The 22,172-nt window shown below is 36.7% G+C and overlaps 4 protein-coding genes and 1 long non-coding RNA gene across 8 annotated transcripts; 3 read left to right on the top strand and 2 right to left on the bottom strand.

The window, feature by feature from the left end:
* Positions 1-71: 71 nt before the first annotated feature.
* LOC116032820 (PI-PLC X domain-containing protein At5g67130-like) lies at positions 72-3,313 on the top strand. Its single transcript, XM_031275542.1, has 10 exons — positions 72-126; positions 275-348; positions 461-583; positions 726-863; positions 1,639-1,737; positions 2,064-2,367; positions 2,458-2,681; positions 2,775-2,861; positions 2,959-3,113; positions 3,247-3,313. The coding sequence occupies exons 2-10, from the start codon at positions 277-279 to the stop codon at positions 3,260-3,262; spliced, it is 1,218 nt and encodes a 405-aa protein (XP_031131402.1). The 5' UTR covers positions 72-126; positions 275-276; the 3' UTR covers positions 3,263-3,313.
* A 2,363-nt stretch (positions 3,314-5,676) lies between these two features.
* Positions 5,677-7,725, bottom strand: LOC116032821. Its single transcript, XR_004100793.1, has 2 exons — positions 7,401-7,725; positions 5,677-6,042 (listed from the first exon to the last, which is right to left on the bottom strand). It is a non-coding gene; the product is annotated as an uncharacterized LOC116032821 (long non-coding RNA).
* A 737-nt stretch (positions 7,726-8,462) lies between these two features.
* Positions 8,463-10,077, top strand: LOC116032819 (U-box domain-containing protein 26-like). The gene has a single exon (XM_031275541.1). The coding sequence runs from the start codon at positions 8,681-8,683 to the stop codon at positions 9,935-9,937; it is 1,257 nt and encodes a 418-aa protein (XP_031131401.1). The 5' UTR covers positions 8,463-8,680; the 3' UTR covers positions 9,938-10,077.
* A 1,112-nt stretch (positions 10,078-11,189) lies between these two features.
* On the bottom strand, positions 11,190-16,213 carry LOC116032818 (E3 ubiquitin-protein ligase MBR2). Of its 4 annotated transcripts, none has more exons than XM_031275538.1 (6): positions 15,897-16,213; positions 13,433-15,234; positions 12,481-12,531; positions 11,952-12,047; positions 11,728-11,874; positions 11,190-11,646 (listed from the first exon to the last, which is right to left on the bottom strand). In XM_031275538.1, the coding sequence occupies exons 2-6, from the start codon at positions 15,170-15,172 to the stop codon at positions 11,515-11,517; spliced, it is 2,166 nt and encodes a 721-aa protein (XP_031131398.1). In that variant the 5' UTR covers positions 15,173-15,234; positions 15,897-16,213; the 3' UTR covers positions 11,190-11,514. The 4 variants fall into 4 exon arrangements, with proteins under 4 accessions (XP_031131398.1, XP_031131399.1, XP_031131397.1 ...); XM_031275539.1 differs by having other exon boundaries at positions 15,912-16,213; XM_031275537.1 differs by having other exon boundaries at positions 15,930-16,213.
* Positions 16,214-18,694: 2,481 nt separating this feature from the next.
* On the top strand, positions 18,695-19,423 carry LOC116031684 (40S ribosomal protein S16-like). The gene has a single exon (XM_031273944.1). It carries the CDS (start codon positions 18,776-18,778, stop codon positions 19,211-19,213), a length of 438 nt encoding a protein of 145 aa, XP_031129804.1. The 5' UTR covers positions 18,695-18,775; the 3' UTR covers positions 19,214-19,423.
* Positions 19,424-22,172: the final 2,749 nt, after the last annotated feature.

The following is a 22,172-nucleotide window of genomic DNA, read 5'->3' as shown; positions in this document are numbered from 1 at the left end:
TAACGGTTTCCCCCCTTCTATTAGCTTCATCGCGTTTATTCATTTTCATCTTCTCCCTCCGTCTCTCCCGCACTGAATTTCTTCGATTGTCCTGTGCAATTCTTAGAGTCCTTCCCCGCCAAAGAGGTATGTATTACACACATGCACTACATACATGCATACGTATTTCTCCGTGTACATATGAATGAATGCATAATTTCCTCTGAGATTTTGGTTTACTGTTTCTATTTTGATCCTAATTTCTACGCATCTTCTGTGCGGAGTGTGATTTTAGCTATGAATTTCTGCACTGCATTTTCTCTGTTCGTCGTCGCCGTTTTCAGTTTCGGCGGTTGCGCAGCTCTCAAGGTACTACTATCCGCGGTGTTCTTCCGATCCTCTCGAAGTATCAATTGCTTTTATCAACTCACTTCTTATTTGTTTATACTGTTGAAATCTGATTTTGCTTATCCGAAACTAGCAAGGAGAAACGTGCGTCTCGGACAGTAAGTGTGATACCGGCCTGCATTGCGAGACGTGTATTGCGGTAGGCGATTTTGCGCCTAGGTGTACCCGCGTTCAACCGCTCAATCCGTTCTCTAAGGTAATTCACTGTACTCACCAGCTAAGGCGTATACTTTTATGTTTATGTATTTGTTAGTATGCTTGTTTACTATTGGACATGATGATATTTTGAATTTCAATATCAAAAGATGAACTGAAAACTTGAGTATAATGTGATTCAGGTCAAGGGATTGCCGTTTAACCGGTACTCATGGCTGACGACACACAGTTCAATTGCCAAAGTGGGGGTAAAATCAGGCACGGGAGACATCCTAGTGACTACTACAACCCAGCAGGACACCATTACTGAACAGCTCAATGTAATGATTTCTATCTATTGCCTCAAACTTAAATGTGTTTTGATGTGGTTTGTTAGTATAGTGGTACTGGTTGTGTTTGCTTTGACGTGTACTATTGCTGGTAAGGACTAAAAATAGCGCTAAATGTGAGTTGGACTAAGCTCTGACTATGTAAATTAAGGGAAGTTAGGAAATGAAAAATGGTAGTCTAATAGGGAAATTTAATTTTTGTATGGTAGTTCATCAATCTGATAATGCATATGGATAAAATCTCCACCCCATTTTTTTTTATTAATTTTATATAGAAGAATCAAAATTTTCAATTGATGATTAACATAGCAATTCAACTGAAATTTGCAAAGAAATGTTAATGGTTTTATAGGAAAAAAAGAAGAGGAGGAGACCAAAAAGTTATTTACTTCTAAGCTGTTGCTATGTCTTAGTGTTTTGCTGGCCAATGCAAAACTAAGCATGTAGTTTTTTTTATTCTCCTCTTTGAATTTGTGTGTGTGTTATGCTGGCCAATGCAAAAAGTTATTTACTTCTAAGTTGCCGTTATGTCTTAATGTTTTTCTGGCCAATGCAAAACTAAGTATGTAGTTTTTCTTATTCTCCTCTTTGAATTTGTGTGTGTGTTTTTCTCTAGGGACTTTTATTGACCATGCATCATATGCATCCATATTTTCAGTTTCATTTTTCTACATATGCAAAGAGGTATGGTATTGGAGAAGAGACAGAATACTTTAGATTGAAAAACAATGGACATTGATGAGCTTCTGAAATGTAACTGTTGCAGAATGGCGTTAGGGGTTTGATGCTTGATATGTATGACTTCAACAATGACATTTGGCTATGCCATTCATATGGTGGAAAATGCTACAACTACACAGCTTTTGTAAGTATGTTGTCAATTGTAAAATCATGATATTAAAATATGGTGTAGTATGTTGTCAATTGTAAGTTTATTTTCTGCATCCACAGAATGTGATTCAAACTAATCTATGAACACTGTTGACATATCAGATGTCAACTGTCTTCTATGGCTATTAAAGAAGCCATATGCCTTCTGGTACTTTTGCTTTAATTTTAAGGATAACATTGGTGCATAATTGAGCTTAATTTTTTACTATCACCTCATTATGTATTTATGTTATCAAGTTCTGGCTTCTTTAATAGTTAACAGGTTTTATCTTTTGATACTGATTCAATTTTTTTTTTCAGCAACCTGCAATAAATGTCCTGAAAGAGATTCAAGTGTTTCTTAAAGCAAACCCTTCAGAAATTGTCACTATCATGATTGAAGATTACGTTGCAACACCAAATGGAATAACTAAGGTTTTTAATGCAGCTGGCCTGGGAGAGTTCTGGTTTCCAGTATCTCAGATGCCTAAAAGTGGTGGTGAATGGCCAACAGTTGATGAAATGATTGAAAAGAATAAACGGCTAGTGGTTTTCACTACAAAGTCTGCTAAAGAATCTTCTGAAGGCATCGCTTACGAATGGGGATACTTAGTCGAAAACAAATGTGAGTTTTTTCCCCCAACTTTTCATGTGCTCATTCCAACAATTTAGTAATCATTACTGAGTAGTGAGTGCCAATACTCTCATTTTGTAGATGGAGACGATGGGATGATAAATGGATCATGTACCAAACGTGCAGAATCACCTCCCTTGAACACACGAACCAGGTCACTAGTTCTTATGAACTATTTTCCAAGTGCACCAGATCTTGCCCAAGCTTGCAAACATAATTCAAAACCATTAAAGAGTATGATGTATACATGTTTTGAAGCTGCTGGCAAAAAATGGCCCAATTTTATTGCTGTTGATTTTTATAAGGTACTTTTGTAGTTAAATTACACTAATTTTTTTATTTTTTTTTTCATTTCCATGTTATTATTTCAATTACTTCTTCAAAAATGAACTTTGCAGAGAAGTGATGGAGGGGGAGCTTCTGAAGCAGTTGACGAGGCAAATGGCCATCTAATATGTGGTTGTGCAAACATCGCATATTGTAAGGTTAAAACATAACTAAGCTTGACTTTATTTTATCACTCTAGTCATGTTGTATCTCATATAGAAGCTTATTCACTGTGCAAAGTATTTACTGTTTCAGCATAATATGACATTTGGAACCTGTGAGCTGCCCCAACCTGACAATTCTCCAGCAGCAATAGCAGGTCGAGAAGGAACAAGCCTCACAAATTCGGCCAGCAGATCAGTTCAATTGCCATTGCTGCTTGGAATGTGGTTATTGGCTTTTTCCTTGTGGTAACACCCTATACTCACCATTTCTTTCAATGATGCCTGGCATTTTAATTAGAGTGCATGTAGATTTGATAGTTGTTTCCATGTGATTACTTTTAGTCAGATATCCCTGCTTTTACCATAGATGTGTATACAGCTTTAGAGATGCATGATCACAAAGAAAGTGATATTTGGCTCATGGAACTATGGAAGTATGGAAGGGCGTAAGCTTGCTACGTTTTAATATCTCACTGCTTTTTGACTGTTTGAGAATGATAATTCAGAGTTGAATCAAATCATAGTAGGTGTTTGAGCTCATGTGTATTCTTTTTTTTGTTTCATTGTACAATAGTGAGTTGTCCACTTGTTGTCTTGTTCCTTTGGACCCTATATATTCCTGTTAGAATTCCAAGTGTAGTCTCCAACCACTAGCTGCCATCCACTTTGAACGATTTCTTTGATATGTATGTTGACTGACTGCCAGCCATAGATTTTCCTCAAACCTCATTTTGTTAGAAAGAGCAAAGTGCCCAAAGTGTCAGATAGTATTGGCCACTTCATATGGTAGATAAAAGAAGAAACACTGCAGTTTTAGGCCACTAGGGGGGTGTTTATGTTATTGTCTAGTCTTAAAGGAGTTCTTTATTGTTTTACAGTAGGTATTACCTTCACCAATTGAGAGTCCTTTTAGGTAATTGGTATACCCTCAAAAGCTCAAATCAAAATTATATGTAATTAGGATTTGAGTGGCTCAAGGCATTTTGTCATTTTCTTACACCTTTGGACATTCAAGGTTACTGATATGTATCACCTGCAGCAAACTAGACCCAAATCTTTTATCACTGCACAAAGCACGCGAAACTATATTGTCTTGTAATTATGCAGTAAAGTCGTGATTAAGATATTAACCTAGCAGACTTTGTAGGTTGGTTGGGGGGAAGCGAACGAGGGAATATATTTTATGGTCATTAGCCCGTGGTATAGAACATAACAAAGAGGGAATATTCCCATCTTTCATTTGAAAAAAGTTTTATTATGCAAAGTGCAAACATTGTATGCTACGACACTCTATTTAACTATTTTCTTATTAATTGGATAATATTGCAAATAGTAATAAAGTGAGATTATTAAAAATAGAGAATTTTTGTATACTTCTCACTAATATTGTGCTATGCTCGATACATTTTTTAAACCATCGGTTCTAGCATTTAATACTAATAATTTATGTATACTTCTCACTAGTTTTCGGTTATAATTTTATGTTTTGATATTACGTATTTGTAAATTCTATATGCTCATAACTAAATCAAACGTATGGTTTCCTCACTCTCCACTTCAAAGTATGAACTTTATGTAACAAAGACATATTAAGAGTGGTGAAACTTAGCTTGGAGCTTCATGCTCCTTTAACTATGTGCATTAATTAATGCATTATATACTATATAGGGAGTATATTATTAATTAGTGCAATACCATTTTCCCTTTTAGTGTGCATCACAAGGTATTTTCTAGCCGATTCAACGATAAAGTTTAGTTTAAGGATTACGTTTGCTTAAGCTAAGGTTGTTTTCTGCAGATTTTGGGGAAGTCTTAGGTTTTCAGTCAAACTTGTGAAAAAAGAAAATTTATTTTTGATTGCATTCCAAGAAAGTCAGGGCCACACCTTTATGAAGCAGCACTGTTTTAGATTATTGCGGTTCTTTAAGTTTGACTACATGGAATACCATGTACCAACCCCTATCTTAAATCTAGCACTATAATCTATACTATTAGATCATAGCCAACAGCCACACGCCTCCTTTTTGCATCATAAAGATATACTGTAATCTACAAACGCAGCAACCATTGATGATAATAATGATATTTAAAATTTTTATGATTTTCATTAACTATCATTCTCTGCTATATTACTCTTTAGGAATTAAGATACATGATTACATGGTGTCGCAGGACTCACAACAGAAATAAATTCGATCGAGTATTATGTCTGATGTCTCACAATCATCATTAAAAAAAATCCATAATTACATAAAAATAAAAATATAATAGCTGTAAAGTTGGACTTGGACGCCACATTACTAAATTAGTGGAAAATGGAATGGACCACTCAGATTTCACTTCTAGGATGTATACACCGACAACGTGTCTTGATACTAAATTATACACGTAGAAGGTGGACTCTCAATTATTTGTATTCAAAATATGGGTGCCCACCATCACCACAATATATTGTGAGATACATCGGCCAAATCTCAAAGCCAACTAGTCTTTGCCTGCTTTATACTCTACTGCTGTAAAGTGTTTAACCCCTTGTTTTCAAAAAAAAAAAAGTGTTTTAACCCCTAAAGGTGGCTCTAAAAACGGAGTAAAGTAAGAACCATATCCACAACAACCTAAAAAGTTTCGAAATTGAATGGATCTCATGAAGCCTACATTAAAAGATTAAAAAAAATTATAAAATATTCGCCATCAAAATCTAAACATTACTTTAAAAATTACACGATAAATAATGTACAAATCTCTATCACATTAAATAGATATGTCTAGCGATTAAAAATCTTGTAATTTAGTAATAGAGGATAGAGGGTTGAGAGAAGCATTAAAATTAATTTCATTAGTCTTGTACATACCAGAAGAAAACATGTTGGGAGGCACGTCAATTTGGATAGCAACATGAACCAAAAACATGCCGGGTCGGCGGGTCATCAAGGGCGTGGCTCGTGGTCCGCCGTGTCGCGAGGCCTTGGCCCTTGGTGGTTTCCACACGCGTGGGCAACCAGCGATGCGACATGCACCTATCTTATTATGGACTCACTCTTCTACTGCGATGCGACTATCCCTACCCCACCAACCAAACATGTGATGGATGATATAGATTCTTTTTACCCATTTGCGATGCAATTTGTGATAGAAACACAAGCGTGCAGTGAGCTCCTGGATTCACGGTGTGATGCTGGAGTAGTATTTATTTACAAACACAAAAAATTTAAATATGTAATATTTTTTAAATAAAAATATATTACTTTTGTATAAATCAACGAATATTACATTTTCAAAAAAAAAAAAATACTTTTTTACTAATGTTTATTGACAAATAAAATAAGTATTTCTATTGTTTTCTTATGAAATTCGTGTGTATGGGTAAATAATGAATATTGGCACTCATATCATATATATAAAGTCTTTAATTTTATACTATCACATATTTTGTTGATGATTAAAAAAAATGTAAAACTTAATCAAATAAGGGGTTTGAAACCAGTTTGGTTGGCGTGCACTCTTATCACTTAAAAATGTTGAAAGTTCGAACTCCTCTTATATGAAAAAATCAATCTGACCATAAACTGATCTGATGCGAACATAAAATAGTTTAAATATGGTATGAACAGCTAAAGACATCTCATGGTCTAATAAAAAAATAATGAGTTCAAAATACAGCAATACTTATGTAGGACATAATTTAAATATGAAAGAACATGTCGGGGTGGTATATAAAGAGGTGGAAACTAGGAATTGACGGGAAAATTGAGAGGTTGCGAGGACTCAGTAGTAGTAGTACGGTAGTATTCGTGTGTTATCCAATAGGAGGAGAAAATAATAAGAAAATGGGGGGCCGGGTGGGATAACGAGGCGAGTGGGTGTGGGATAATGGACAACCTGGCCCCGGCACATTCTCTGTTCATCTTTGACCTTTGACCACCACCACCACCCAACACCTAAGCCAGACCCACAGTAAAAAGCCTAAGATATGTCCAAAAATCAACACCTAATTGAATGGTTATGTTTTTGGTGTACTGTTGTCAGTTGGTACTGCTACCCACATCAAGATATGTTCTCCTTTTTTTATTATGTTTGTGACCCAATATTCCTATACATTTCCCTTGGTTGGATACATTTTGAATGTGTATCTATGTGTTGCCCTTTTCTTACAAACTTCCACCCTTGACCCTTCATCTTCATCCAAAATTTCTACTTCCCACTTTCCTACCTACTGAAACATAAATAATCAATATCGCCTCGAACCCACTCATTTTTATATAGGAGTACAACCGAGTGTCACTAGACTACAAAATCTAGACAACTCCACATTTTCTTATATTCTTTTCCCACAATTTTTAAGAATAAGGGTCAAATAACTGCACACGATAATGCAATTATACCACGAAACTTAAAAATTACAATTTAATCTCTAAACTAATTAATTTCATGCAATTAGTCAAATTTGCAGGTTTAAACTTGGAATAATAATATAAAGAGAAAATAAAATTGAAATTTCAGCATGAGTACAGTAAATGAATCAAGTTTCCTTACCCGGAAGGCTTGTCATCATTGAATACTTCATGTTCCAGTGTTCCACCTCCACCTCTATTGATGCAAAGGAAATAGTAGTATTTTGTAGCACTGTTAGGGTCAAATACTTGCACCAGAAAAAAGTGCAGTCATGTCAGGATAATTTTTATAGCATGTGAGTGTGTTCAAAGGAAAATTTTGAATGAAAATGATCGATTGGCTAGCTTTCATAATACATTAATACATGTCTATTTAGGTGCAAATCCTTTCAAAAGTAAATGCACTTTTGTTTCCTTTTGCTCTTCCTGACAAAGACTCTTGTGGTCGATCTGATAAAGGGTAATACTTTGCTATCCTCAAACACAATCATGAATAATGCATGCTACATATAATTACTGTTCCAAAGTGCTAATATCAGATTAGTTGCCAACATTGAATAGTGTATATACAATCCTCATATTATCTTTCCAAAAAATTTACTAATCTTAACATATCATATCAAAATAAACTCAAAAAATTAATTTCAATTCCAATTGCATGACTACTAGAATAGCCAAACTTACTTTAATACTATCATTTATAAAACTTGGGACTTACGTCTAGGGGCAGATCCATAATGGGGCTAGTTCTCCCATCCTCATATATAGTAGTCCCTTGTGCGTGTATATATATAAAGGAAAAATAGAAGTATTACATTTATTTTAATCGTTTGACCTTTAAGTTTTGTGGACCTGATGAATGCCAACAAATATTTGGTTTTATTTATTTATTTATTACGTTCAAAACTAAAATTTCATTTATGATAAGACTATACTAATCTCTAAAGTGACAAAGAGGTGATTGAACCATCAATTTTTTTTGACTAGAAAATATTGGAATAAATTTGATCATTTGTTAATACCCTCATTGATGTAAACATAAGTTAGATATGAGCAGGCAGTGGGACCCAACCCTTATCCCCAATGGGACATTAACTTTGACCGCCATGACCAACCTCTCCATCCTTCCACCCAACCCTGGTTAAGGATTTGGGTGAGAAGCAGAGTAAATAGAACACACACGTGTGGGGTAGGACTGCTACATAGTCAGAAACGAAGAACATTTAAGCCAACATTATCAACAGAAACTCAGAGAAAAGCCCCCAACGGCCTGCTTAGTTTGTCCCTCTGTTCCTCTCTCTCCCTCCGTATAGCAGAAGCACACCCTTTGCTTTTCCCCGACGAAGTTGAACACAGCTTAAAAAGTCTAGAGCCAAGCAATTCATATACAAATAGACAGAAAGACAGAGGGAGAGAAGAAACATGCCTGCAAGTTTAGACCCATTGGATGTGGGGGTGATTCAGATCCCTTATCATTTCCGGTGTCCGATTTCTCTGGAGCTTATGCGAGATCCGGTGACCGTTTGTACCGGTCAGACGTATGACAGAGCAAGCATAGAGTCTTGGGTGGCCACCGGGAATACGACGTGCCCGGTTACGAGAGCGACGTTGACGGATTTTACTCTCATACCAAACCATACTCTCCGGCGGCTTATTCAGGAGTGGTGCGTAGCGAACCGAGCCTTTGGAGTGGAGCGCATTCCGACACCGAAGCAGCCTGCTGACCCCGGTTTGGTCCAGTCCCTGTTGAGCCAAGCCTCGTCCGTGTCCAGTAATTTGAATTCCAGGCTTTCTGCTCTGGGGAGACTCAGAGGATTAGCTCGTGACTCGGATAAGAACCGGTCCGTGATTTCCGCGAATAACGCGCGGCAAGTTCTGCTCTCAATCGTGTTCTCCAATTTGGATTCGAATTCGTCCGAGTTAACTCACGAGGCGCTCTCGATTTTATCGATGTTCCAGCTCTCGGAGGCGGAGTGCGTGTTCGTAGCTTCCGATCTGGACCGAGTCGGATATCTCGTGTCTCTGCTCTCTCATCCTTCGATAGATGTTCGAGTTAACTCAGCCGCGTTGATAGAGTCCGTCGTCGCTGGAACGAAATCGCCAGAGCTACGATCTCAAATCAGCAATGCCGACGAAATCTTCCAAGGAATCGTCGGAATCCTCAATCATCCGTCGACGCATCCGAGAGCCTTGAAAATGGGAGTAAAGGCGCTGTTCGCCCTGTGCTTGGTGAAACAACACCGGCAAAAAGCGGTTATCGCGGGAGCAGTGGAAGCGTTGATAGACAGGTTACAATACCTGGAAAAGTGCGACGCCGAACGAGCGCTGGCCACGGTGGAGCTCCTCTGCCGGATTCCGTCCGGATGCGCGGCGTTCGCCGCCCACGCGCTCACCGTCCCGCTCCTCGTCAAAATCATCCTGAAGATCTCCGACCGAGCAACAGAGTACGCCGCCGGAGCTCTCCTCTCGCTCTGCTCCTCCTCCGAACAAGCTCAGCGCGACGCCGTCGCCGCCGGCGTATTGACTCAGTTACTACTCCTCGTCCAGAGCGGCTGCACCGAGCGAGCGAAACGGAAAGCGCAAATGCTTTTGAAACTGCTCCGCGACTGTTGGCCCGACGATTCCATTGTAAATTCAGATGATTTTGCTCGCAGCGACGTCGTTCAGTTTTTACGATAGACCAATACCCCTTTTTGTAATTTCAGGTAAAAATTAAAACCGTCAAAAACAAACTATATGGAATTGGTCCATTGTAAGTAATTCTTTGTACGTAAAATTATCTTTTCCACAGTGGAAATTTTCCTTCTTTTAATTTTTTATTTTTGTTTTCAATTTAGATGATTTTATTTAAAATATTAACCTATAATTAACTTATTACAATTATATAATTATAAAAATATTTTTCGTAAATTTCATCTATGGTACGATTTGAGAGCTTTGATCATGGTTCGTGGAGAATAATGTTGGATTTGAGGAGAATGCAAGCAGAAAGTACCACTGGGGAATATATCATGGCAACTTACCAAATTTACTTGTGCCAAATCATAATTTGATTGATGCATAATATGCCAACAAATATGCACTATAACTAGGGGAATCTAATTGGACAATTGGTTATGGTATTCAAATAATTGGAAAAAAATTTCGAGAGTGAAATAGTATGTTCTTCGAGAAGTAAATATGTTACATATGTGATGACTAAATCATCTTGAAAATGGATCACTTCGTGGATGCTATAAGTGCCCACTACTCAAGATTTATGTAATCTTTTTGATTCCTTCTTCCAATGTATAGAAAAATAATAGTGATAATAACAATGGGAATACAAAAGGCAAAACAATGAAAAAGTAGTTTGGAGAGAGAGAGAGACAGTGAGAGTGATGGGTATTGAGTTTTTAATGGCATTGGATGTAATGTTGATAGTGTAGTGTAATATTGAAATATATGAACATGGAGTCATATGAGGTTGTGGATTTTCCCCTTTCATTGTGACAACTAATGTTCACATGCTTCCCCATTATGATAGTGAGCATAAAGTGAAATTGAATCTAAAGGTCTTTTCAATGATATATAAAAACTTTTTAAGGATGATCAATCACATTTTAAACATATTATTTTATGTTCATTTTTGTAATTAAAAAAGATTACTCCGTAATTCACAATTATAGTGTGCACTAAATAACTCCACTCTTACGTAATAACCTAGAGAAATAAAATGCAAATTTCAAGCCAATGTTAACAATAATCAAACTTTAGAAGAATACAAACTATATACACTTATAAAGAAATCTAATCCAATTTTGTATAGCTGTTTAGAAATGGGCCTAAAAAGGTGTATTAGGTGGCACACATGCACATGACCAACTTATCATGCTCAAAGGCTCAAAGCAAAATGGGGAAAAAGCACTAAACCACTAGCTTAGCTTAATACTGAGGAAAGCCAATGAATTCACAGAGCCTAAAGAAAAGGATTCACAGTAACCAGGCCAGTATCAAACCCAAGAGTTGTAGATAAACAATCTTACATATTGCATTATTCAAGCAATCCTGAACATAACCAAAAACAGTTTACCCAAATGTTATAAACAATCTAGTCATTAGAACCAGGACCACAGGCTTCACATAGCATAACAAAGTATTCTCTTTTGTTTTTGGTTTTGGTTTTTTTGTTTTGTTTTTGGTTTTTGGTTTTCTGTTTTTTGTTTCTTGTTTTGTTTTATGGGGGGTGGGGGAGTCACTCAAAGAGTGTTCTTGTTTCAAGTTTCCAATGCTGTTATCTTGCAGATGGGGCACAGATTCTTGAGAGTTAACCATTTTTTAATGCAATCAGTATGGAACAGGTGCCCACACTGCAATGTGCCAATGTTTTCTCCAGCTACATACTCCTCCTGGTAGAATACGAAAGCATTAGTAAACTGATTGTCATAATTTCTCGTGTAGAACAGCTCGAGATTGGACACAAGTCTTACCTGGCATATACAGCATGGCTCCACATTTGATGGCAATCCTCTTCCAAGTAAGCGTTCATATTTATGCTGTTTCATAGATCCCAAAATGGTTTCCTCACTCAACCCGGTGTTCACGTTCCCTATGCGTTCTTCCAGTGCCAACAGTTCCTGATAAACCGTATTGGCTCTTTTAGTAAGAATACCTACAAATTAAAGCATCTAGATGGAAGGGGAGCATATGTCACCTCATAAGACATGCTGTCAACGTCGAGCCTCATATCTCTATGCCTATCATGTAACTCGGCAACCCCATTGATAAACGGATCAAACATTGCATAATCCTGAAAATGCTTGTGTCAGTTTAATGTACATCCAAGAGGTAAATAACATAAATCCTATATACGAAGGAAACATTTGAGCTGAGCAGTTCACTTGACAAAGCCATCATATTTTGTCAGATAAAGTATTCAATAGTTATGTTAGAGCCTTAGAGGGTAATATGTTTATCTTCACATCATGGCAAAGTGGCTAACGAATCAGAAATTCTGAGCTTCCATGTAAAGTTACCAAAACTACAACATAGAAAGTTCCTATCTTCAACCAACCATTACTGGCTTATCAATTTTCAATTCTCAAAATATCCTGTGCAGATCACAAGGGCAGAGAGCAAAATGCTTGAGAAGCATCTTTAAAGCTCTGTGAATATGGATGCAAGTACATATATTTAAGCTATGGAGTAATTTATATATTCAAAATACAGATGAAAAACCAAACCTCAGCTCGCAAGTTCTCAACCCTTTGCATAGCATTAAGTACTTGACGAATCTGTATTAAGAAGATCAGTTTCAGCAAGATCTTATACCTTTTAGCATGAAAAAAATACAGTACAATAGCACATAATGTATCAAAATAATTCCTTAGTCACAGATTTATGCGCAATGACACTAAAGCTTGTTATTACAAAAACTTTAGCAAGCAAATATAGACAACAATGATCCAACATCATGATTAACTACACATTTCAGTATTCCAGCTCCAGACATAGATTGTTTTCTCCTACTGATAGTCTGATATCTTTCAAGCAGAGAAAAGAATAAGAAGAGATTCCAGAAAGGAACCTAATGATTAGCAGAACATTAATAATTTAATATACAACTTCTCAGTGGATACAGGAAGTTCACCAAGTGAAAAACCACCTGGATACAGACACAGGCCCCTTCAGAAAACCAAGTCTAGTGATTACAGAAATGTCAAATATGAAATAATGATAACATCAGATCAAACCTCAAGATATGTGTGTGTGAGAAAAAAACTGTCTCTAACATGCACAATTTGAATGAAGAAAATAGATTTCACTAATTAATTATATGCATTCTGCTGTTCAGAGTTCAGACTATGCTCAATAAAATATAAGGTCTATAGAAACTTTGTGTGGGCACCAGACACAAAGTATAGTAATATCAACAAATAAGGTTAAGAGAAAATAGTAAAGAGAGATTCAGGCGAGGAAGAAGTCTACCCATGCATACATAATTGTATATATTGTTTCACATATATCATAAGATGTTAGGTGTACTATATGTCCAACAACTAAGATGCTATCCTGATACATTGGACATTGCATGTGAAGAACATTCATGAAAACAAAGAGCATAATAAATAATACTCCTGCTGTAGTAATAATAACAATAATAAAATAAAAATAACAAAAACAACTAAAGCAAACCTCAGATACCATTCTGTGTCTCCCTTCAATATCAGCAGCTAAAGCACGCCAACTGCCGTGATCATCACGTGGGGCCTCAACTGCCCTCACAGTTGACTGAAGATATGGTCGACGATTACTCCTGCTACTAGATAGGGATGACATCACTGGCTCCTCTGAGGATGTAGTGCCTGAAGGCAGTTGTGAAAGATGACCTCTCTGGCTTCCTTGCTCATATTCTGAAGGTGTAAAAAGAGTCCAAGGTGAAGACTCTGACAACCTTTGGTGGCTGCGAATTGTCGGATTCTGATTAACCACCCGTCTTGTAGGATATGCCTGTTGACTAGAACCAGGGCAAGTTCCAGAACTAGAAGGAATGTCTTGAGATGGACACGAAGTAGCTAAGTTCCAGTTAGCACCATCCTGTACCAAATTTCTTGCCTCAGTAGCAGAGTAAAATATTCGATGCTCTCCACTGTTTCTAAGGGGTCTTCTAAAGCTAGACTCACCCCACAGTCCAAAACTTCTTTCTCCACAAAGCATATTTGGACTTGAAGAACTGCCACCTTGTGCATCTTGAGAACCACTCCACGGATCTGAATGTATATCCCTTGAAAAGCGAGGAGCATACGTTGACTCAGACTGATTTGGAGGATTACTTGAATCAACTGGTGGAGATCGATGATGTCTTGATTCCCTATAACTAATTGAGAAAGGTCTTGGTGGCACATGACCTGAGCTAACATTAGAATGCCCCATAGAAGACCCTCCAGGCTGTAAGCCAAATGCAACTGATTGCTGATTCCCTATATTATCCCGAATGCCAAAGTTCCTTGTAGAGCTATCTGTAACGCCAATATCAACACTTAAAGGTGGGAGCATATCAACAGCTTCCACTCTAGTACCAAGCCCATTTCTTGAATTAACTTGATCCAAGATACCCCCATTGGAGGATGAAGATAAATTAGAGCCGCTAGAAGCATAAAAAGCAGGAACACTATGATGTACTATGTCATCAGCTCGTGGATTGGAGCTTGAACTTCCACCTGCACATGACTGTCCAGGTTTACCTTCCAGGCCTTTTCGCTTGCAAGACAAGCCCCACATACCCAAAGAAGAATCTGAAGCATCATTATTTCCCATAAAATAATCAGAATGGTATGAAGTTCCTAAATTGTTCGAAGAAACACCAAAAGCTGGAATAAGCTCTGTTTCAGATCCCCCTGACTTGCGGAGACTTGGAGGCAGACTTCTTCTTGTGGCCAGATGATCATCATCATAGTGGTATGAGCCATTCATATTAGCATTTCCAGGGCTATGATTAGAACTAAAGGGAGGCATACTGGACCTACCAATTAGATGGTTGCCACCATATTGACTGCCACCTCGTTCATGAATGAAATCATTAGAAGGCTCAAATCCCCTTTCTTCTAACCTTGGATCAGACTCATTAGCTACAGCATAATTGCTTGATGAAGATGACCAACCATGCCCTATATTCAAATCACTGCCAAAAACACGGTCATTTGAATTTGCAGTGGAACTAGACTCACCTTGATCCCAGCCACTGAAACTTGGTGCACAATCAGCATTTCTGCTGCCAACAGCAACCATCGAGTTTGAAAATCGGCCCTCAACTGGATCCAGCAGGTAGTTGTCCCAAGGGTTTGACTGATCCATGGAAGTGTTACTGTGCACAGATCCCTGATTAAGATCAATTGTCTCAGGAAATGAATCCAAAATACTTCTCCTCCTTTGCATCTGTTCCACTTGGATCTCCTGATTCCCAAGTGCAGCAAATTGTATTCAATTCCCAAGTCAATCTGAATTCACAAAATAGCAAAGGAACCAATCAGATGATGGGAAAATCCAAACCAAAAACTTCATCCAATTGCAAAAAAGTGGGCTTGGAGCATACTCAATGCTCCACACCCATAGAAATGCTCATAGCTTTGCAAGAGAAGAAGCTATGAGAAACAAAGGCAGTAAAGCATTCAGACAACTCATAGATAAACAATTTTTCACCCATATCAGATGATCCTCTATAAATATCTACAAAAAGGAGAGAATCTGTGTTCTAAAAAATATAAAGAGCAGAATTTTAAGCAACACAATGAGTAAAGGAGCTACGAAGTATGATTACTTCATGACTATGCCAAAACCCCACTACCATTCGCTGATGGTTTCCTCCAACAACCATCAAAGTAGAATCTTTGATGTCCCCAAACAAAGACTATTATACATTAAGTAAAATAACAAATTAGAAATACTCATTTAGCAAAATGGTCAACCCAAGAGAAATGAAAACATCAAAATCGAGAAAACCTTATCCCTATAGCAGAATCGGAGATCGTAAATGCAAATTAAAGTATATAAGAAGCTAAAAAATACACATACAACAGGAGATCATTTCAGATAAGAGAAGAAGACGAAACAAACAAACGATCAGAAACTGAATTTGAGAAAGTAAACCATTGATGAAAACCTAAGGAGCTGTTACAGGTGATGATCGGGTTACCCGAGGAGGGGAAACAAAGGCGTTCCTCAGAAAATCAGCCAACACTTCCTCGGTGGATATCTAGAGATTCCTGTGTGTATAGGGTTTCATAGCTCCATTTCCTGAGCAGCAAAAGGCGTACGGCAAGCGCCCCTGTTGGGGGATAGAGATTGCGGTTTTGTGTGTGATAAGTGCGCGATGGAGAAGACGGCGAGGTGACGACAGGCAGCGAAGTTCCGCGAGGGGGGTGGGTTGTGTAGATTATGCGGAGATTAATGCGTAATTAGTTCCCATCGGCCGTGTTTGGATGATGACCAATAATTAATTCCAAACTTTGGCGTATTAACAACTATTTCCGTAGATGGACACGCCGCTTGGACCTTAATAAATTTTTTTTTTTTAGTACTACTGACTCGGTTACAATGTAGTATCTGTTCATAACTACTTTCTCAACCTACTGAAGCACAAAGAGTCAACAGTTGCCTCCACTGAAACTCGAACCCACTCTCATTATCTATGTGGGACGAGTCTTATAAACTTACGTTTAAGAACATACGTTTCTCGTTTCTGTCGGACGAGTCTTATAAACTTGTCTATAACTCTATAAAATTATGATAAATAAATTGAGTCAATTTAAATTTGACACTGAACATTAAATTATATACTTCTATACATAATGAGTATACCATTAACTCAAACCTCCAATATTTATATAATGTTTTTCTTTTGTATTTATCTTTTGTTATGAAAAGTTCAGGGCTATTTCAATGTGGCAATCAAATCCAATATTGATCATACAAGTTATAATCCTATTTTAAAAAGTATAACTATATATAATATATTTAATTATAACATATACTATACTATAACATGTGTACGAATAATATTTAGTATAACAAAAAAAAACAATATATATAATTATACTGATATTATTGATAGTATTGTTGATCAATGTTGTAACTTATAATTGTTTAAATATGATAAATAATATTAGTCAAATAAATAACAAGCAAAAAAAACAAAACAAAACAAAAGATGTTAGTATACAGTATAACGTTGTTACGGATTTTTTTCCTTCTTTTATTTTGGATGGCGATAAAAATGCACAATCAATATCTATTATGTGTAATGAGTAAATTTTTCTATTGCTTACTAACTCACAAATCACACATAATAAGAAACTTATATGCGAATAATTATCAACTCCTTTTAGTGCATTATTTTTTCTTTCATAATTTGTTTATAGTCGTGTTTGATTTTTTTGTTTTCAAGAAAAATGTGCACTATTTTTGTTTAAAAAAATATAGTGTATATTGTAAATGGTCAATTTTGTCATTGTCAATTGAGCAAGATGGGTGAAATGTTTTATTGCATATATGATTTATTATGGAGTAAATGGTCATTATCACATACAACTTGTAAAATTCACACAATTGGCATTAAAATTTGTATTGAAAAATACCGTATAAATGAAATAGTTAGTTGGCAATATGGAACACAACAAAAACTATAGGTGATATTGTTACATGTCCTTAACATGACACATCACAAATGGTTCCAACTCACACATTATGATGTGACTTACTTAAAGAAAAAATTAGGCTCCTTCAGGCGAACGTTGGTAGTGCCGAGTTCAGGAGAATCAAATAATTTCACCTCATGAGCAGGTCGATCTCACAAAAAAAAAAAAAAGTCAAAATTTTAAAAATCATGTGACTATGTTTGGAGCCTTATCATTTGTTAGAGTTATCATTTTTCTATGTTACAATGTAGTATCTGTTCATCAAACCTGTGACATCTCACTTAGAAGGGTCACAGCTATGCCGCTTGACTGCAAGGTATTTGGCATTGGAGTTGCCATTTACTTTCGAAAAAAAGAAGTTAGAGTTATCCAATGAGATTGGTGATTTACTATGTAATTTGCTAGTTATTACACAATGGTTGTGTTTGGCAGAGCTTATAGCTTATTTGAAGCTACTAATAAGCTATAAGCTCTGTTTGGTAATGCTCCCAAAATAAGCTAATGGCTTAAAATAAGAGCTTATTTTGAAACGCTACCTTAGGTAGCTTATCAAAAATAAGCTAGTAGATTATTAACTTTTTTCCATCTTTATCCTTATTATTTTAAATAAATGACATCCTTTACCCCTCCCAATTAAAACTCTTTTGACCTTTTCTCTTCAATATATTTTGATGTAATTTTAATTTGACATTTGTGTTTGAATAATAAATTTTGTATGAACTAATTTTATAAATTATAAACATTTTGTTTTACTTTATATATTCTCAAATATATGTTCTTACTCTATATTTTATTAAAATATATTAATTTCATTATTTTATATTTTAATATGTAAACAAGCCTATTTAAATTTTATGAAGATGTAATTTTTAGTCTTTTTACATTTATTAGCTTATCAAAAAACTAATTTTACCAAACACTTTTAGGCATAACAGCTAGCTTTAAATCTCTTCAGATTTCAGCTTCGAGATTATAGCTTTTCAGCTTTCAGCTACTTTTCAGCTAGGTTTGCCAAACATAGCCAATAACGATATTTACCTAATATACATTATCAAATAATAATTACGGGTTTACTCGCTATCATTAAAAAAAAAAAAAAAGGGAAAAAAAAATGATCACACTAATGTTTGGGCTCTCTGTATTCATGGCCCAGGAGTTGCCCATCTAGAAAAAGGCATCACGGATGGATTTGCGGCCCAAATTTTGGGTAGGGATTATCCGATCATTTCACCGCACTCATAAACTCCTTCAAAACCCTAACCCCATAAATTCTCCCTCATAGCAAATTTTCGCTCTTCGAGTGCAGGCTTAGCATACACAGCCGAGGAGAAGAAGAAGAAGAATCATGGCGACGGCGCCGGTAGAATCTGTTCAATGCTTTGGGCGTAAGAAGACGGCGGTGGCAGTGACTCACTGCAAGCGCGGCCGCGGACTCATCAAGATCAACGGCGTCCCAATCGAGCTGATCCAGCCCGAGATCCTCCGCTACAAGGCCTTCGAGCCAATCCTCCTCTTGGGCCGCCACCGCTTCGCCGGCGTGGACATGCGCATTCGCGTCAAAGGAGGAGGTCACACTTCTCAAATCTACGCCATCCGTCAATCCATCGCCAAGGCCCTCGTAGCTTTCTACCAGAAGTACGTGGATGAGCAGTCCAAGAAGGAGATCAAGGACATCCTCGTTCGCTATGATAGGACCTTGCTTGTAGCTGACCCGAGGCGCTGCGAGCCCAAGAAGTTCGGTGGTCGCGGTGCTCGTGCTAGGTTCCAGAAGTCCTACCGTTAATCGCATTTCGGAAATTTCGTCCAGATCTCAATTAGTTGTGCTATGCTTCAGTAAGATGTTCGTTAAAGTTTTGATTTTTCTGTTCTGAAAAACTTCATTTTGTGACAGTTTTGATAGACCTGGTTTGTAGTCTTACATTATGCGTATTGTGTTGATGGTTGACTAATTTTAAAATGTTTTTGATATTCTAAGCTTTTCATGTGCCCTGAATCCTGCTAATAAATGTTTAAACCTACTATTGTTGTTTGAATACAAATCTTTGCCACATTAAAGCTGTATACACTTTAACTGCTATTTGTGTGTATATGCATATCAAGTTATACCTAGTGGCACGAAGGGACTCTTATATGAGAGGTTATGGGTTCAAGTCCCCCTGGGCAACATTGGCTCTTTGTGCTTAAGTAGCTTGAGAACAATACTGCACTCTAATAGTATTAGAGTCAGTAGTACTTAAAAAAAGTTATACCTAGGATGTGTAAGAAAGTTGAAGGAGTCCCAACACTACTTTACATTTTAGTGGTGAATTGTGTTAACATAGTTATTGGTGCATTTGCTAGTTCTATTTTTGCTTTAGTTGTTGATATTACTAAATCAAACACATTATAGTTTTTGTTAAAAAAATAGCTCAAGCATCTTAATAAAGAATGTTTTGGCTTCGAATCTTTGCTTGTAAAGTAATGGGTATTATACAAGGCCATGGAAATTTGCAACTTGAGACTCTTCTGCGATTGACATCAATGTTGTGTAATTGTGTGTTCATCCTTTGGAACTTTGGAAGTGACAAAGGTTTTTGTTTGTTTCTTCTGCATTTGACATCGAAGTTGTGTTTGTCATTTGGAAGTGACAAAAGTTTCATTTGTTGATACACAAGTTTAATGTGTCTTGGCTCTCCATCTACATGGAGTGTGTGAAAGCTTTGACCTTAAACTGCTAATCCATATGGTTTGAATTATCAGCAATTGTCTTTGCTTATAGATTCATAGGCCCTCTATCTCTAAAGTTCATGTTTTTGAGCTTTTGGAAACATCTCATTCAAAGTTTGAATCTTTTTGCATGCTGTTGATTCAACCTTGTTATTGTATGCTTTGTGTTAAATAACTCAGTACCCCAGGGCAGTGCTCAGATATGGAAGTGAGCTTTTGAGAGTACAAAAATGCATCTTTTGAACTGTTTTGCTGGATAAGCCATGGATATATCCAAGCTTTGTATGAGCTGTTTGAAAATGCATCATATCAAGTGGCTTTTCATTGCTCCTAATGAGCCTAGCTATAATCGCCTATGCTATAGTCTTGAAAATTGTCAATTTCTTCAAATTATTCTGTCATGTGGCTTGTGATGAATGGCCACATTTTTCATATTGATTTGCCTTAATTAATGGTAAAAATGGCTAAAACAAGACAAATTCTTCATAAGAAATACTACTATATTGGCCTGCTTGTACACACATCAATGGCATCTCAAGAAACTTAACAAGGATAAAATGAAAAAGCAAAATCCAGACTTCCAAGATGATCAAGAGATAATGTCATGTAAATGTCCAAATGCTGCGGTCTTCCATAGACTGCCTGATCAAACTAGCACGCTTATTATGCTTCTTAGTCGTTGTAGCAAGCGACATAGAAATGTAATTAGCCACGCACAGAAATTACTGCACAACCAGAACAAATTATCTTTGCTCATAGGTTGATTTGACGGTAACTAATTATTTATACTACTGGTGGATTGTAAAATTAATTTTGAAACCCTCTCGATCGGTAATTACTTACCTATACTACTAGTAAACATACTAAAATGGACTTTTAAGTAATGTTGATGATGGATACCCCCGAGTGGGGTACCAAGTTAGGAGCATGTCCAAGCACTCGGGACTTGCATCCTATCTAAGAGACTGATGGAATTTGAGATCCAGGCGCGTATACAAGCGTAGGTGGCCTTCAATCATTCACGACGGGCGATCAGCACAAGGTGTAGACTAGGTGCCGAGTAATCTAGGAAGTCAGAATCCTCGCCGGGGGATAGTGTTCAAATCCAATCGCCCACCCTTCTACAGGCAATAGGGGCCAGTGAGGCAGACTGGTGCCAAGGAGACGCCCTACAACCTTCCTTCCAGATATAGGGCGAGATTTTCCTTTTTGTCATTAGGAAATAAATCTATATAGGGTGAGATTTTCTTTTTCGTCATTAGGAAATAAATATTATATCTTATAAACTTTCTTAAGATCAAATTTGTTAATTATTTTCTTTTAACTTAAGAAACTTTCTTAAGATGAAATTTGTTAACTCTTTTCTTTAGCTTAGGAAACTTTCTTAAGATCAAATTTGTTAATTATTTTTTCTTTCCTTTCTCAAAGCATGTAAGTCTTGTATAAATACTCTTTTAGTCACATTGAAAAGGGTTGAGTTCTTAATTCTCTCACAATAATATTATCACTTTGCCATCTTAATCTCTTTTCAACTTATTTTACAATTGTGTTGGTCCACCGACTAACTATCTCGTGGCTGTAAAACCAACAATTGGTATGTTCACTACATTCTAAACATGATGGGTTAAAAACGAGTAAGAAAAACGTGTAATCATTTTTTTTATTATAGAATGAAGTAATTCCAATCAAGTTAATCACTTCTTGATAAGAGGACAAAATAAATAACGGTCTGGACTCTGAAATGGGTGTTTGAGGGTGGTTTGGTAATTTCGCAGACATTTTGTAACTGTTTCTCTGTATTAAAAAAAAAAAAAAACAGTCAAACCCTAACTCTTTCCATTGCAGTATAGCTTAACGTCTCCCATTTTATCAAACTCTCTCAGGACCAAAGCTGCTGAGCTCTCTATCTCTAGTAGCAGACACTCTAATTTGCTTCAATAGCGCAGCTCGAACTCTCTCTATATTAAGGTATCAACTCCATATACTCTCACACTAAGTTTCTTTTTGTTTGTTTGTTTGTTTTTTTTTTTTTTTTT

Source organism: Ipomoea triloba, chromosome 10 (assembly GCF_003576645.1).
Source record: "Ipomoea triloba cultivar NCNSP0323 chromosome 10, ASM357664v1".
Taxonomy (NCBI): domain Eukaryota; kingdom Viridiplantae; phylum Streptophyta; class Magnoliopsida; order Solanales; family Convolvulaceae; genus Ipomoea; species Ipomoea triloba.
This window is presented reverse-complemented; position numbering and strand designations above follow the sequence as displayed.

What these genes read in the sequence shown, in the direction of transcription:
- LOC116032818 (XM_031275538.1), bottom strand. Translation starts at nt 15,172, where the DNA reads ATGCAAAGGAGGAGAAGTATTTTGGATTCATTTCCTGAGACAATTGAT. An exon ending in GACACAGAATGGTATCTGAG is followed by an intron (nt 12,532 to 13,432) that starts GTTTGCTTTAGT and finishes TTCTTAATACAG; the next exon opens with ATTCGTCAAGTACTTAATGC. An exon ending in AGCCATGCTGTATATGCCAG is followed by an intron (nt 11,647 to 11,727) that starts GTAAGACTTGTG and finishes GTATTCTACCAG; the next exon opens with GAGGAGTATGTAGCTGGAGA.
- LOC116032820 (XM_031275542.1), top strand. Translation starts at nt 277, where the DNA reads ATGAATTTCTGCACTGCATTTTCTCTGTTCGTCGTCGCCGTTTTCAGT. An exon ending in GCGGTTGCGCAGCTCTCAAG is followed by an intron (nt 349 to 460) that starts GTACTACTATCC and finishes ATCCGAAACTAG; the next exon opens with CAAGGAGAAACGTGCGTCTC. An exon ending in CCATTACTGAACAGCTCAAT is followed by an intron (nt 864 to 1,638) that starts GTAATGATTTCT and finishes TAACTGTTGCAG; the next exon opens with AATGGCGTTAGGGGTTTGAT.
- LOC116032819 (XM_031275541.1), top strand. Translation starts at nt 8,681, where the DNA reads ATGCCTGCAAGTTTAGACCCATTGGATGTGGGGGTGATTCAGATCCCT.
- LOC116031684 (XM_031273944.1), top strand. Translation starts at nt 18,776, where the DNA reads ATGGCGACGGCGCCGGTAGAATCTGTTCAATGCTTTGGGCGTAAGAAG.